The following is a 15,706-nucleotide window of genomic DNA, read 5'->3' as shown; positions in this document are numbered from 1 at the left end:
AACAAAAGAGTGGATCTGTTATGGGTGGTCTTGGATTGCTTGAGACATCCTTAGAGAGTATAGGGATTGACTTTATTTAAATTTCTTTCTTGAAATTTTCCTTGATATTTTTTTCTGAAAGAAGTCTCAGCATGAAAAGAGTACATATTGGAATTGGTGATCATGGCAGTGGTCATGGGAGGAGAAGATGAGATTTGAGCTGGACCTTGACAATGGGATATTGTTTCAATAAGCAGAACTGAGGTAAATTCCATTCAGGAAGGGGGTGTACCTACCTTATTTTACTGGATCTCCAGTGCTTATTGGTGTACCAAGCATAAAACAGATACTCAATATACAATTCTTCAAGGAGTCCATCAATAATTGAGCAAAGGAAATAGAAACACTATATATGTCTCATGAACAGTAAGGTTTATTGAGCTTAAACAGCAAGTTCTAGCAGGAAACAAGGTAAATTTTAAAAAATTTATTGATTTGAGAGAGAAACATTGGTTTATTGTTCCACTTATTTATGCATTCATTGGTTGATTCTTGTATGTGCCCTGGCCAGGTACTTAAACCTGTGCATTGTAGTAGGTGGCTCAGTTAAAAACAAAACACGACTCAGTTAAAAAAACAAAACAAAATAAAATAAAATGAATTTGGTAGGAGTCCAAGAACATTAGGCTGAGTCTTGCTTCCCTGGGAGTGAATTCTGGAGGGATGAAGCCTCTCAAATAACATATAGTTGCGTGTGGGCCCCAAGGGTAGCTGGAGTGGAGGGCAGTCTCACAAGGGGCAAGGAAATGCTGGGGAAACTGCGGTAACAGATTGTATTAAAGAGGTTGCAGAGTTCTATGACCGTACAACCGGAGGGAATATCAGCAGTGGGCACCTGAACAATGCTCAAGGTACCTGGTGGTCATGCCACACTACACTGGGGGTCCCAGGTCAAGATGTCCAGTAAACATTGCTTCCAGCAAATACCAAGAATTTCAGATGATTCAAATGATTGGGGGCAGGATGAATGATAACGTTTGCTGACATCTCTACAGTATTTGACCGTTTAATAATCTGGTTTATTTTGTGTATTGGCTAGTTAATTAATGTGATTAGATTTCACAGATTAGATACCAGGTTCTGAGGGGAAATGTAGCAGTGAGTCAGTTCAGTGCCCAGCATTCAAGTCCTGTGTCTCCAAATTCACCACCTGTCTACCCCCTTCACTGCTTCTCTGGGCCTCACTGATGGCGATGACAGTCATTCTAGAGCTTATCTCTCTCATGTCCTGATCAAAGGGTGCCTATTGGTCTCTAGACCTTGAGGAGCCTTTAGCCCCCAATTACTGACTGTCATTCCATGTGACATTGAGTGGCTGGGCCAGGCTGCTGTGCTGCACATGGCAGGAGTAAGGGCCTCTGTCCAAAAAGAGGGTTTTAACTATCACCCAGGACTGGTAAGTGCCATTTTCACTGAGAGGACTCTCTCCCCATGACTCAGTCTCCACTGCTTTGCCTGCTTGAGTCCAGTACATACTGATTGGTCGTGGGTAGAAGTTGTAGGCCACGCACTTGAGGATCCTGATGAGTCCTAGGTTCCTGTGGGTGGTGATTGACACAGAGGGAGGATCTGGAAAGAGAGACAGCATGGAGGGTGAGGGTCTGAAAGAGACATTTCCCTGATCACGTCTCAGGGATAAGCAGACCTCTCAGCTTTCTCCCTGACTCCTTAGGGGAACCTCTAGAAGATTAGGGAAGCTGAGGCTTTCCATGAGCCTTCCCTATTGGATAATGGAATGTCCATGGCTACTTTCTTGCCTCCCAGCACCCCCTGCTCACCCACTGTATATTGACTTCTAATAGCAAGAAACGTGAATGCCCCATGCATTGTTTTGTTTTTTCCAAAACCTCTCAGTGGGCTTTGTGGCTCCTGCCTCCCTGAGTCTGAGCCCCATCCCTTAGTTCTGCCTGCTGCTCTGTCATTGAGACCTTTCCCTCTTCCTTCCCACAAGAACTTCTTTCTGATTCATTCTTAAACCAAGGTCTCAGCTTATGTCAATCAATCCTGCTCACACTTACTCATCTTCATCCTTCCTGGGCAGACATTTTACACACCTGCCTTCTCCCCACAGCCAAGCCAGGAGGCATATCAGAGAGAGAAATGACTAGAGGATTTGCCTGAAATGTTGCTCTGAGGTCCCAGGCTGGGGTCACCTTGGTCTTTCTCAGCTCAGTGCGGGGTAGCAGGACATAGGGAGCAGTGGGTACCTTGGCGGTCCAGGAATGGCCTGCTGTATTGCAGGTAGTGCTGTAGCATCTCGGGGCACTGGTTTTCCAGGTAGTCTTTGGCTGCTTGCACAGAGCCTTCTGTCTCCCACTTCACCTTAGTGTTCACAGCTTCTGGTTGCAGGGGGATCCAGGCTGGGATTTCTGTGTTGAACTTGATGTAGTCCCGTCTATCATAGGCATACCTCCAGAATGCTCCACAGTAGCTGTTATTCCGAAGCTCACAACCGAATCTTCCCTTAAAGGTGTGATTTCCTGCATCCACCCGAAGCCCCAGAAATCAGTCAGCCTAGTGTCAACTTCATCTTAATAACTCTTATTCCTACATAGTTTGCAACCCAATAGGAAGAAAGGGGTTTTTGTTTTGTTTTAAATGTGTACTATAGCAATACACATACTTAAAAAAAAAGTTTTTCTTGATTTCAGAGAGAGGAAGGGAGAGGGAGAGAGAGATAGAAACATTAATGATGAAACTCATTGATCAGCTGTCTCCTGCACTCCCCCTACTGGGGGTTCGAGCCCACAACTGGGGCATGTGCCCTGACAGGGAATCCAATGGTGACCCCCTGGTTCATAGATCGATGCTCAATCACTGAGCAACACTTGCTGGGCAAGGGTTTTGAAATCTAAACATGTAACCCCTTCTATCTTGGCAAATGGCTTATTAGCCAGATATAGAGCAGACAGAAAATGGAAAACTTAGTATGTTTTGGTGTTTTAGGCCAGTCTGAGGTGAGATGCATTCTTCCCAGCCAGGGGATTTCACAGAGCTACAGACTGTGGATGGATCTTCTAGCCCCTTGCAGCACCTCTTTAAACTTTGGATATATTGTGAGGGTTAGGAACTGGACACAAGCACACAGAAGTGCATTGACAAGTTAAACAGAAATTATTTATAGTTTAAAATAGATTATGCAATTTGTCCTTTTTTCCAGTTATATGCAAAGTTGATGTCTTCAGTTGGGTCAGTATGATTTTATCAGTTCTCTCTTTTCAGGTTTTTGATATCTTCAGACAAACCTTTAATGCCCACCTTCCTTCCCAATTAGCAACAACTCTTGGAAAATGGCATTTGCAGGAAGGGAGTTACAACCTCTTCATTTAGCAAGTATTACTGGCTCTCCTAGGTGATGGGACTCTAGGGAAGATCAAGACAGTCTGTGTTCTATCTTTCATGGAATTCACCTAGGTAAGTCCTACCTCATGAAGGCAGGACTCAATGATCCATTTTTTGCAGGTTCAGACCAGTTAATTAAGAACACTGACTGTGAAACAGCTAGTGACTGGCAGAGCCAGCACCTGAACCCTGGTCAGAATGACCCAAGGTTAACTCACTCCCCACCCAACATCCCTGGGTGGGGGTGAGCCTGACACCTTCTGAAGTGGGACTCAGCTCAGATGGATGGGAGATGTGCAACTGAGAGGTCAGATGTGCCTTGATAAGGGCTGACACTGACATCACTTCCCGGGAGAGTTGAGGCCTGAAAGTAAGGATATGGGAAGTGGTGGGAAAGGAAGAAAAGCAGCTGTGATGTGGGGGAAGGGGGTGCAGAAATATCTGTATAATTGCATTTGTTCTTCCACTCTATTTAGGTAAAAAGTATTTCCATTTTGCAGAACCCTTTCCACTCTCAAATGCAGGCTGCCTCTTGTGCGAAGACCCTCCACCCCAGCAATCCATAGCCCACTGACCTCTGTCCCTGTAATAGTGCATGACGTCTTTTAGGGTCTCCATGAAGGTGTCCTCTCTGGCCTGCTGCAGTTGACTTTCACTCTCCCAGTCCACCATCCCATCCACCTGTTCCCACAGGCCGAGGGGCTCAGCCATTCTGCTTTCACTATCGTAGTGGAAAAAGGCCTGGTCATTGAGGTAGCCAGTGGCCTGAAAACTAGGGATGCCCTCCTTGGGTCTGGACACTCCAGTATAGACGAAGGTCAGAGAGTAAGGTCCTGCAAAAAAAGAGAAAATATTGAGCTGTGGGGTCCACACAGGGGAGTCCTAATGTGGGACAGGAGGACCAGGAAGGGAGACCTGGTCACTGGGCTTCTTCCTCTCGAGCTATCTCCACCCGCTGTCAGCCAGGTACTACTGGAAACTCACTTGAGAGTACAGGCTCTACTTCTATTCTGGGGATAATATTCAGAAACCATTTTACGTTTTCACTACATTGTTTCCTCTCTAGGTACATCAAAAGATATTTCTCAGCCTTCTTGTAGGTATATTGGGCCCATGACAGAGTTCTGTTAAAAGAGAATGTGAAGGAAAGTGATTTCTTTCTTTTGGTTGTAGACCCTGCAAACCAATTAGAAACCTCTGTCTCTCTTCTATTTAGGTGATGACTGTGGAGGCCACATGATGAAACAGAAGAGACCTAAGGTGCAAACCGCTTGAATCCCATTGAGGACAGAAAAGTTACCTGATCTGTATTCTTTTTACATGAGCAAGAAATAAACATTTGCTAGGTTAAACCACTAAAAACTGTCTTTGTTACTGGAGCACAGCCTAGTTGAACCTGACAAACACATACAGTTAGAAAGTGTAGGAAGGAGAATTGACTAGAAACCTCAGAAGATGACCCAGAATGGATCAGCATAAGGTAAGAACAGGATGGAGCTCAGAAATGCAAGGCCATCCCTGTATTTTGGTATGAGGCAGGGACTGGGAGAGGGGCAGGACATTTTTATAATTAATTTGATAATGAATTCATAATATAATTCATGAATTAGTAACACTCTCAAGGGTGTTACTAATGTTGGAGTCATATGGCAGATTCTTCATTCCAGGACTGAAGTTTTTCTCACTAATTAGTTTCTAAATGTGATTACCATTTTACTCAGAGATGTCGAATAAAGAATACCCCACATAATGTGGGTGGGCCTCCTCTAATCAGTTGAAGGTCACAAGAGAAGAGACTTAGGTCTCCAAAGGAGAAAGGAACTCTGCCTCCAGATTGCCGCTGGATCCAAGACTGCAACATCATCTCTTCTCTGGGTCTCCAGTGTGCTCACCAACTTTGCAGATTTCAGACTTCCCAGTCCCCACAATGGAGTAAGCCACACCCTTAAAATAAATCTCTCTTTCTGTGATATGCATGCCATTCATTCTGTTTCTCTTGAGAGCCCTGACAAAACTGGATTATGGTGTAGGATGTGATTAACAATCTCAATATGACCAATTGTTATAAAACACATATTCTGACAGTTTGTAAATGTAACAAATTCTAAATTTACACAGCTTAGCTTACATTTCTTCATCCTGAAATTCTGTATGCCAAAAAACCCCTTATTACTCTGTTGTAAAATGGACTCTGGTTCTGCCCAACCTCTAGCTGGCTTCTTTCCCCGTCACTAGCTTTCCAGGCTCACTGTCGGAGTGTCTCACTGTGGAGTGAGGAAATGGGCCCTTCTAGAAGCATCCCCCACTTAATATGCGTTTACAAGTGCTCTTTGGAGTTTCTGCCTTTCTCCCTGAGAGTCAGACAGGTACATGCCATTATTGGAAGGAGAGAGGAACAAAAAGTCCCCCCGTGTGGCCCCTGCTCTGTCCTGGCTATCTGACCCGGGACAGGGCACTTCACTTGTCTGGGTCTTAGTTTTGTTCATTTGCCTACTAAGAATTTTAGATTCTAATTATTTAAGGTCTTACTTAGCATGAGTCCAGAGGCTCCCTAAATGCCTCTGGAAGTGTGTGAGCTGAGTTAGCTGAGCCTTGAACACCCATTCCTACTGTACAGTAGGAACCCCGGCTTTACCTGGGGCCCTCCCCAGCCCATCTCTCTCATTCATTACCTCCCCTCCACTCTTCTTCATACCCAGCCCTTGGTTCCCAACTCACCACCTTGAGTCTCCTGGGGGACTGCAGGACCCAGAACAAGCATTAGGGACAGCAGGACAGGCACCATTGCGCTCATTGTGTCTGAGTGGAAGGTCCTGGACTTCCCGAGGTCCTGGTGCAGACTACTTGGAGAGACAACCAGTTATAATTTTAGGAATGGCTGGGATTTGAGCCCTGCCCAGTTGAGGCGAATGCACAGGCCAATGAGAGTGCCGGGCTGGGCTCCTCACTGCCTGTAAGGAAACAGGACACACAGGCCAGGCTGGGCGGATGTTTTCCTCAGGGAGTCCACAGATGGCCTGCCAATGGAGAAGTGAGACAGATGATCTGAGACTGGGACTTTTCATGGGCCCATACTGTGGCATCTGTTTCCCTGTGGGCAGCAGCATGTGATTATAGGACTAGTTCCGCGGTGTGATTTGCCTGTGCTTCTCCTGCCTAATTCTGATCTGGGTATTTCAGTCTCTCCACTGGTTCTAGAACAAACCAGTAAATAAATGTATTTTCTGCTTAAAGTCAGAATAGGAATGTTTCAGCAACTAATGATGTGACTGCTACCAGAATTGGAAAAGGATTCTTTTTAAGCAAGTCATTCATGGAAATGGAGGAAGGGCAACCAATCTTGGTTGTGGGGCCAACTGAGGCCGAAGGCAGTGAAAATACAGATATCTTGGGCATGTTTTTGCATGCCCTGATAAGCAGTGGAGGGTCAAACAGTTGACTGAGTCATCTCTTTTGGTCAACTAGAATAAAATGCTCAGCGAAGGCAAAATATTAGGTGCCAAGTAGCTTGAGAAATTCAAAGACAAAATCTGATGATTGAGTCCATAGGGCTGGAAAGCTTAAAGAAAAAGAGAATTAACTCAGAAGCAGAAAGTATTGATTCAAAGCACAATCTGAAAATCAGGTGATTTCTATGATAGTGCAGAAAAAATTCTTTTTGGCTTTTCTAGTTTTAAGGATGAAACAGATAAAAACCTAATAGTGCCTAATGATTTAAACCTAAGAACAAAAAATAAGTTTTCATAACTTAATTACAAAAGCCTAAAAAATCTAATAGCCAAGTGTGATCAAGACATTGCTACAAATCTTGTATGGTTGCTAGTAACAGTGGGTGACAAGAGCTCCATGAGAGAAGGAAGTCGAGTGTGGCATGGCGTCAGGAAAGGCTTCACGAGAGACGTGGTTGAGCAGGATATCGCACAGGGATAGAGTTTCTGCTGGCAGCAGGGGCAAATTTTATAAGGACATGATGGTGTTGGTCATGTTCACTTGTCTAAGTACAAGTGACTTTAAAATATCATTGTACTTAGCCCAGTGCCTGGCAGAAAGGAGACAATTAGTAAACACTTATAAAAGTAGATGAATGGATAAATGAGCAAAGAAGAAAAAGAGACAATACCAGACCTACCTGAGGGCCACTGAGGACAATTTGGTGGAAACAGAGGTTAGGAAGAAGGTTGAGAAGTAGGCAAGGTGGAATGATAAAATAAAAAACAAGGTTGGGGGTAGAATCTGCAGGTCCCTCATTAAGCAAGCATCCAGTGCCTTCCAATGAATAGGACACATCTCAGTATTGTGCCTTCTCTGTACACACCATCCTTCTAGGTCAATAGTTTTTAGTCTTTTGTGCATCTACTCCCTTGACAGTTATTCTCAAGATAAATTTTATTTAAAAAATTTTGGAAATTATTTATTCATTTATTTTCTTTCAAGATGATTTTAAATGCATAAATTAAAACATGCAGGATACAGAGAAAGCATGTTACATGGAAATGCAAGTGTTTTTCACACACCCTTGTGGGCCAAAGGCTGTTGGCAGCCCCGCTCCCCCCCCCCCAAACAGAGCAACATGCTATTTTAAAGTCACTGTGGAATTGTTAAGAAGGAGACAACTTGTGGCTATGAGGCCCTCCTGGGGTGGGGAATCGGAAATTGTAGTTGTAGTTGGTCCTGCCTGCAGAGGAATATGTTGGTGGTTTTAGTTGGGCAGGCAGAAGGTGACTGCGAATGGATGCACATTTCTGGACCTCTGCATCTGCCCTGATGTGACCAGTCAGTTGATGATTATGACCTGATTCCAAATTTAGGTTGCTTCCCTGCCAGGGCCTTGTGACCCTCCACTCTCAGCTGCCTCACACCCTCCTGGTCAGCAATAATCTTTCCACCTCTTCTTAAGCTTTCTGAGCCTTTCATTCCTCTGAAATCCAAATTCCTCAAGAAGTTTCTCTGGGTGTGTGAGTGCCTCTGCTCTCTTCCTTTCCCCCACATCTGGCCAGGACTCAGAATTTCTGAGGTTTCCTCCCTCTCGTCCAGTAGGGCCCCATCACTCCTGACACAGATGGGGTGCGAACTCACATTCCAATCTGCCTTGGTCCTGTCCTGTTAGGTGGACACTGGGTTTTCTCATGGATCTGAGATTTTTCTCCTGCCACGTGTTTTATTTTTTCAATGTGTCATAATGTTTTTAATATCAATTGCTACGTTGTTACTTCTTGACTATTTAAATTTCGCTCCTGGTCCTCCTGAAGTTAAGCTGGGACATTATTTTGAGCCAGAGGAGGGGAATGTGGATTTCACATAAACTAAAGAAGCTATTTCTGAGCTTTGATTTTGAAATCAGATTGAAGTATCAAAATAAAAAAGTATAGTACTTAAATTTAGGCTTTCAAGAAAGGTAAGAGTCAGCTCAGCATCCTGAAGAATGGGAATGATTTTCTTTAGAAGCTCAGCTTGTAGGGTTGAATTTGGAGTAATCTAGAGCAGGATGTGATTAATGTCCTAAATGTGATCAATGGGTATAAAAGTAACATAAAACACATATTCTAACAGTTTGTAAATGTGACCAATTCTAAACTTGTGCAGTTTAGCTTACATTTACTCACACTGAAATTTTGTGTAGAGAATAAAAGCTTCATTCCCAGCCATAGAATTGACCCTGGTTCTTCCCCAGCCCCCCATGGGCTACTTTCCCAGTCACTTGCCATCCAGGCCCACTGTTGTATTCAATGGAGAGAAGGGGTTTCCTTCCGGAATCATCCCTCCAGTTCACCTGCCTTCACATCTGCCCCTTGGGGTTGCTGTCTCTCTCCCTGAGAGTCAGACAGGTACATCCAGCCATTAGAAGGGGGGAAGGAGCAAAATGTTCCACCTGTGTGGCTCCAGCTCTGCCCCTTTGCAGCTCTGGGCCATGATTTTGTTCACGTGTATACTAAGATTTTTAAAATAATGATTCTTTAAGGTCTGATTTTGCATGAGTCCAGAGGCTCCCTGAATGCTTCTTGAAGAATGTGAGTTGAGTTAGTTGAAAGCCTCGAACAAACACCCATTCCTACTGTGCCCTGAATTCCAGCTTCACCAGGGGCCCTTCTCCCATTCATCATTCTTCTCCATGCCCAACACTCGCTTCCACACTTGGTGGCGTGGGTCTCCAGGGGCCTTCAGGCCTCAGAAGGAGCAGCAGGGACAGCAGGACAGGCACCACTGTGCTCATGGTTCCTGGCTGGAAGGCTCTGGACTTCCTTAAGCCCAGGAGCTTAGAGCAGGCTACTTGGGGATAGAGCCAGGTGTCATTTTGGGAATGGCTGGGCTCTGAGCCCAGGCCAGGTGAGGCAAATGCACAGGCCAGGGAGAGTGCCAGATGGGCTCCTCTCCTGACAGTGAGAAACCAGGATATGCAAGGCAGCCTGGGCAGATGTTGTGTTCAATGAGTCTGCAGAAGGCCTGCCAGGGGAGAGCCGAGCCAGGCGATCTGGGGACTGGGACCTTGTCATTGCTCCACGCTGTGGCATTCCTTGCTTCTGTTGGCAGCAGCATGTGAATACGGGACTAGTTCCAGGGTGTGATTTTCCTCTTCTCCTGCCTAATTCTGATCTGGGTTTTCCAGTCTCTCCACTGATTCTAGAATTAAGTCAATTTGTTTTCTGCTTAAAGTCAGAATAGGAATCTGTTTCAGCAGCAGATTTAGTGATGTGACTGCTACCAAAGTTGGGAAATAATTGTTTTTAAGCAATAGTGGCTCAGGAAAATGTAAGGATGGGCACCAGGCTGGGATATGGGGCCATATTGGGGCTGAAGGCAGTGAACATACAGATATCTTAAGAGGTGTTTACAGGCCTTGATATGGTATGGAGGGTCAAACAGCTGAATTACTTATGTCTTTTTGTCAACTAAAACATAATGCTTGTTGAAGGCAGAATTTCAATTCCCAAGAGGCTGCTAACATAGGAGGGTGTGAAGGACTTAAGAATTCAAGGACCACATCTGGGATGGTTGAGTCTATAAATGCTGGAAAGATTAAAGAAAAAGACAATAAACTCAAAAGCAGAAATTATTGATTCAAAGCACAGTCTGAAAACAAGGCAATTTTTATGAAAGTGCAGAAAGAATATTTTGTCTCTTCCAGTTGCAAAGACAAAACTGATGAAACTTAACAATGCCTAATAATTACAAACTAAGAACAAAAAATGTTTCATAAGTTAATCACAAAAGGCTAAACAGCTTAATAACCAAGTGCAATCAAGACCTTTCTATAAATCTTGTAATTAGTATTAAAGGTGGGTGTCAACAGGAGCTTCGTTAGAGAAGGAAGTCCAGTGTGAAGTGGCGCTGGGAAAGGCTTCAGGAGAGATGTGGTTGACCAGGATATTGAACAGGGATAGAATTTCTGTTGTCACCTAGGGGCAAATTTTATAAGAACAGGAATGATGTGTGTTATGTTCATTTCTCTGTCCTTAATACTCATCCCAGTTACTGGCAGAAAAAAGACAATGAATAAACACCAAAATGGATCTATGGCCCTGGCCTGTGCGGCTCAGTTGGCTGGAGGTCAACCCCAGCACTGATGGGTTTCTGGCTTGATTCCTGGTCACAGCACATTCTCTGGTTTGATCCCTGGTGGGGGTGCATAGGGTAGTCAACTAATTTATGTTTCTCTTTCACATCGATGTTTCTCTTTTTCTCTTTTCCTCTCCCTTCCTCTCTCTCAAATCAATAAGAACGTATAAATAAAAACTAGTTCAATGGATAAACGAGCAAAGACCAAAAGGCACTGCGCCAGACCTATCTGAGAACCACTGAGATCAATTTAGTGGAAACAGAGTTCAGGAAAAAGATTGAGGGGTTGGCAGGTGCAGTGATATTCAAAAGGGATATTGAAGAGAAATTTTTTTTTAAAAAATATATCTTTGTTGATTTCAAAGAGACGAAAGGAGAGGGAGAGGGAGAGACATAAACATCAAAGATGAGAGTCATTGATCGGCTGCCTAGCCCACAACCCGGGCATGTGCCCTGACCGGGAATCGAGCCCCGATCACCTGGATCCTAGGTCAACACTCAACCACCGAGCCACACCCGGCTGGATGAAGGGAAATTCTTGAGGCTTCTTTACCCAATGAACATCAAATGTCTTCCAATGAAAAAGGCACATTTCACTATCGTGCCTTCTTCTTGACAGCCTGTGTTCTCTGCATATCCTATCTATCTAGTTCAGCAGTCCTTAGCCTTTGATGCCATCTACTCTCTTGCCAAGAGAAAATTTTTATTTATTCTTAGTTTTTAGAAATTGTTTGTTCATTTACTTCTTTCAAGATAATTTTTCATGCGTTATATAAAACATTGAATTATGAAAAAGTCATTTATATGAAAACAGGTCTTTCCATACACCCTAGGGGCTAATGTGCTATTTGTAGAGGGTTCCTCTGATACAGAGCCACATGCTCTACCCTAAATTGATTGAAGAATTGTTAAGAAGGAGATAGTTTGTGGCAAGGGGGCCCTTCTGGTGTAGGCATCCTGAAATTTCACTTGAAATTAGTCCTGCCTGCAGAGGAAGCTGTTGGTGATCTTTGTTGGATGGGCAGGGCATGACCTTGGAAGGACACCTTTATCTTCCCTGATGTGACCAGTTTATGCCTGTAGCCAAGCCCCACCCTCAGGTCATCTGCATTCTGTGACTCTCGTTTCTCAGCTCTCTCACACCCTCCTGGTCAGGAGCAATTTTTCTACCTCTTCTTGCCAAGCTCTCCGAGCCTCTCACTCCTCCTTTGAAATCTGAATCGCTCCAGGAAGTTTCTCTGGGGTTGTGCCTCTTTGCCCTTTCCTTTTCTCTGACCTCTGGAGTGGACTCAGGTTTTTTGAGGTATCTTGCCTTTCAACCACTTGGGCCCCATCACTCCTGTCACAGGTGTGGTAGGATCTCATGTTCCAATCTGCCTTGGCCCTGGCATGTTCATATGGACTTTGGGTTTCCTCACTGATCTGAGATTTTTCTCATGTCACGTGTTTAAAAAATTTCCCCCCCAAAGTGTCATACTTTTTAATTTATTTATCACCACATTTCTCCCTCTAGAGTATTTGTATTTTGTTCCTTGCAGTCTTCCTAATGTTCAAACAGGACATTATTTTGCCCCAGGGGAGGGGAATGTGGATTTCACATAAACTTAAGAATCAGCTCAGAATTTTGAAGACTGGGAATGATTTCCTTAAGTAGCTGTGTTTAGAGGGGGCTCTGGAATGGTATGGAATGTGAGGGTTAGGATGAAAGGTGTAGGAATGTCTTGTCACATAGGAAGGAAAAATTGTCATAGGCTATTAAGGGTTAATAAAAAGTCAGATGTGAGAGTTCTGCTCTGTTTTGAGAGTAAACCTGTGAGAAAAAAAAAGTTATGTGAAAAGTATCCTCACAGGGTGAGCTGAGCTGATCATAAATTCCTGAGTGGGAATGATAGGTAGTCATGCCCCGTTTCTTAGTTATAGGTGTTTTTAAAAAATGTTCTTAAAAATTTTTTTTTAAAAATATATTTATTTCAGAGAGAGGAAGGGAGAGGGAGAAACATCAATGAGTCATTGATCAGCTGCCTCCTGCAAGCCCCCTGCTGGGGATCGAGCCCGTAACCCGGGCATGTGCCCTCATGGGGAATCAAACCTCAATCTCCTGGATCATAGGCCGATGCTCAACCACTAAGCCACACCGGCTGGGCTTAGTTATAGGTTTTAAGCCAGCCTTTAATTGTTCTTGTGCATCCAGGTGAACACACCTTTGAAATATCAGAAGTAATACCTCTCAAAAGGGGGAATGAACCCTCAAGAGAGGTTAACACATAAACTTGTTAACCATTTTGTAATCCTGTTACTGAACGGGAACTGGGCCTGAAGCAGGTCTGCCTTGGGCTGGCTGGTAACATGTGGGTTCTTGACTTCGTGCAGGACAGACTTCACAACATAAGTCCAGGTGATTTTGAGAGTATGTTTATTAAAGCTGGGGACAGTAAAACAAAGGAAAGGCTTAAGATAAAAGAAGCAACAGGAGAGAGCCTAGGTGGAGCTGCTTTGGCTCACTGAGAAATAGAAGTCACAGTAAAAGAGGTGAGCCAAGGCAGGGCTGCCGTTAGCTTACTGGAAAGTCAGAGAGAAAGGGGGACTTGGAGACAGGTTCAAGCGCTAAGCCCAGGATGAGCTGCTGCTGCCTGCTGCTTCTCTGGCTTCAAGTCTCATGGGAACCTTTAGAGTTTAGGAGAAAAAGAATAGAGATACAAGGTGTGGGCATGCTCTGGCGAGAGAGTGCCATGGGTCCTTTGTCTTGAGGCTTCTTACCTTTCTTTGGCTGGTGGGGATCCTAGGGGAGGTCTTAGAGAAAGGTCTTAACAGAATATTCATTAGTTTTCCAGGCATGTCCTTCAATATGCTGATTCATCAAAATGTATGTATAGAGGGGTCAGGGTTATTTTCTGGTTAGTTTTATTTTCAAAGAGCGTCATTGAAGAGGGACTGGGACTGAGGCCGGTCTGTTCCGGGATGATCTGGAATATGTAAATCATTTGCTCCTAAGTGTCCTTGGTTTGGGAAGATAAAACCTTGTGATTCATTAGCTGGCTGTAAATTGCTCAAATTGTTTGGCCTTAATTACTTTGTCTCAATTTCCTTTATTCCACTTGTCAATGAATTTTCCTAGCTTCTTACTATCCCGCCTCAATCCAATCCTTGCCTTGCTCTCTCTCCCTCATGTAATAATGTTCCTTACCTTTCCTCCTTAATTTCAAATGCATAAAAGAAGCTGCAAAACTGTTATTTTGGGGAGCTTTTGAGGTCTTGCTTCTTGGCATATGTCCTCAGATTGGCTCAAATAAACTTGCCTAAGAATTCTCTACAAGTTTGGCCGTTTCTTATGTTGTCATTTACTTGCCATAGTCAGCAGGATTGTGAAGCAGCCCACGCAGGTCCACCTTGTGGACCTGGACCCTGTGCTAAGTACAGAGCAAGGGAACATTGTGTCCCACCAGCTTCCCAATTTGCATTGGAGGAACTTGAGGTTTTTTTCAAAATTCTGGGCCTCCTCTGAGGTCCCTGGCAGCCCGAGTCCAAAACTCCCGTCTAGGTATGAGCAGTGGCAGAAGCAGGAACTTGGCAACCCACAAGGGGCAGGAACGCAGAAACTTGGCAACCGACCAAGCACAAAGCACCGGTGTACCTGGCTCCGGGAACAGCAGAAAGAACACGGAAAGCACAAACAAGACCGAACTCCTCCCCCAGCCCCCCCCCCAAGCCCTATGAAAAACAGTCTCTTCCTCCTCCCCCGCGGCGACTGCCCCGGAGCCTCACCCCACCTGCACCCAGGTGGTTTTCAATAAACTTGTTTTTAACTCTCCGCAAGCCTCGTACGTCTCTCCCTCAGCAAGTCCCCCCCTAACATTTTGGTGCCGAAACCTGGGAGATACCAGGAGGCCAGATCCCCCACTTAGTGGGCTGTGACCCCCTGTGGGGTCTCCCGAACCAGCCAGGGGAGAACATGGGGCTGGGCCTCGCTCCCCTTCCTCGCTGGGCCCCGCACCGCCCTCCTTTCCAGCCCCCTCCCTGCCTCCGAAGGGGGGGCCTCCTTCCAACTCCCTCGCGTCTCCCGCACCCGCGATTCACCTGGTCTGGAGCCGAGGGGACCCGCCGTGGCGGGCGGGAGGACCCTGGGACACGACGTGAGGCGGAGTGTCCTGTCCACGCCGCCCGTCCTCTCCCCGACGTCTCCTTTTCCACCGGGGGACGCCGGGGACAGTGGAAGAAGCTCCCCGCTCGCGGGGACAGCGGCGCCCCCGCTCCCCGCGCCCCGCGCGCCGGGCACGTCCCGGCCTCCGCTCCCAGAGCCGCGCCTCCCGGCGGCCTCCCCGCGACCCCGGCCGCCCGGGCCTCTCGCGAGACGCTCGGCCGGCGCTGCGGGGCCGCGACCCGAGGTACCCCGTGACTCACGCGGGCCCCCAAACGGGACGTTGGGTTTCGGCAGCCTCCGCGGTCTGACACTTTGGTCGCCGCCGCGGAAAAGGCCCGGGGTTCCCACGTCCAGGTGCTCCCCCGCCTCCGTTCCCGCCGCTCTCTCCGCCTCCGCTGCGTCGGCCCCGCTCCTCCTTCTCCCCTCGGGTCCCACCCTCCCGAGGCTGCTTCCCCGAATCCCTCCGACCTCGCCCCACCTCCGTGTGGACCCCCCTCGGCAGGCACCCTCAGCACCGGCTCCGGGTCCTCTTTCCGCCCGGGACTCAGCCCCCCCCCGTTTTCCCAGCCCCCTCACCCCCGTGGCCCCCCCCCCCCCCCGTTGCCCACTGGAGTTCGGGTCTCTACCCTGGGC

The 15,706-nt window shown here is 46.2% G+C and overlaps 1 protein-coding gene across 1 annotated transcript; it reads right to left on the bottom strand.

Moving 5' to 3' along the window:
* Positions 1-394: 394 nt before the first annotated feature.
* LOC107540870 (zinc-alpha-2-glycoprotein-like) lies at positions 395-7,847 on the bottom strand. The gene is made up of 4 exons (XM_016217729.2): positions 6,100-7,847; positions 3,957-4,214; positions 2,247-2,519; positions 395-1,608 (listed from the first exon to the last, which is right to left on the bottom strand). Exons 1-4 carry the CDS (start codon positions 6,173-6,175, stop codon positions 1,322-1,324), a joined length of 894 nt encoding a protein of 297 aa, XP_016073215.2. The 5' UTR covers positions 6,176-7,847; the 3' UTR covers positions 395-1,321.
* Positions 7,848-15,706: the final 7,859 nt, after the last annotated feature.

Source organism: Miniopterus natalensis, chromosome 3 (assembly GCF_054644295.1).
Source record: "Miniopterus natalensis isolate mMinNat1 chromosome 3, mMinNat1.hap1, whole genome shotgun sequence".
NCBI classification, from domain to species: domain Eukaryota; kingdom Metazoa; phylum Chordata; class Mammalia; order Chiroptera; family Miniopteridae; genus Miniopterus; species Miniopterus natalensis.
Note: the sequence above shows the minus strand (reverse complement) of the source record. Positions and strands in the feature narration are given on the sequence as shown.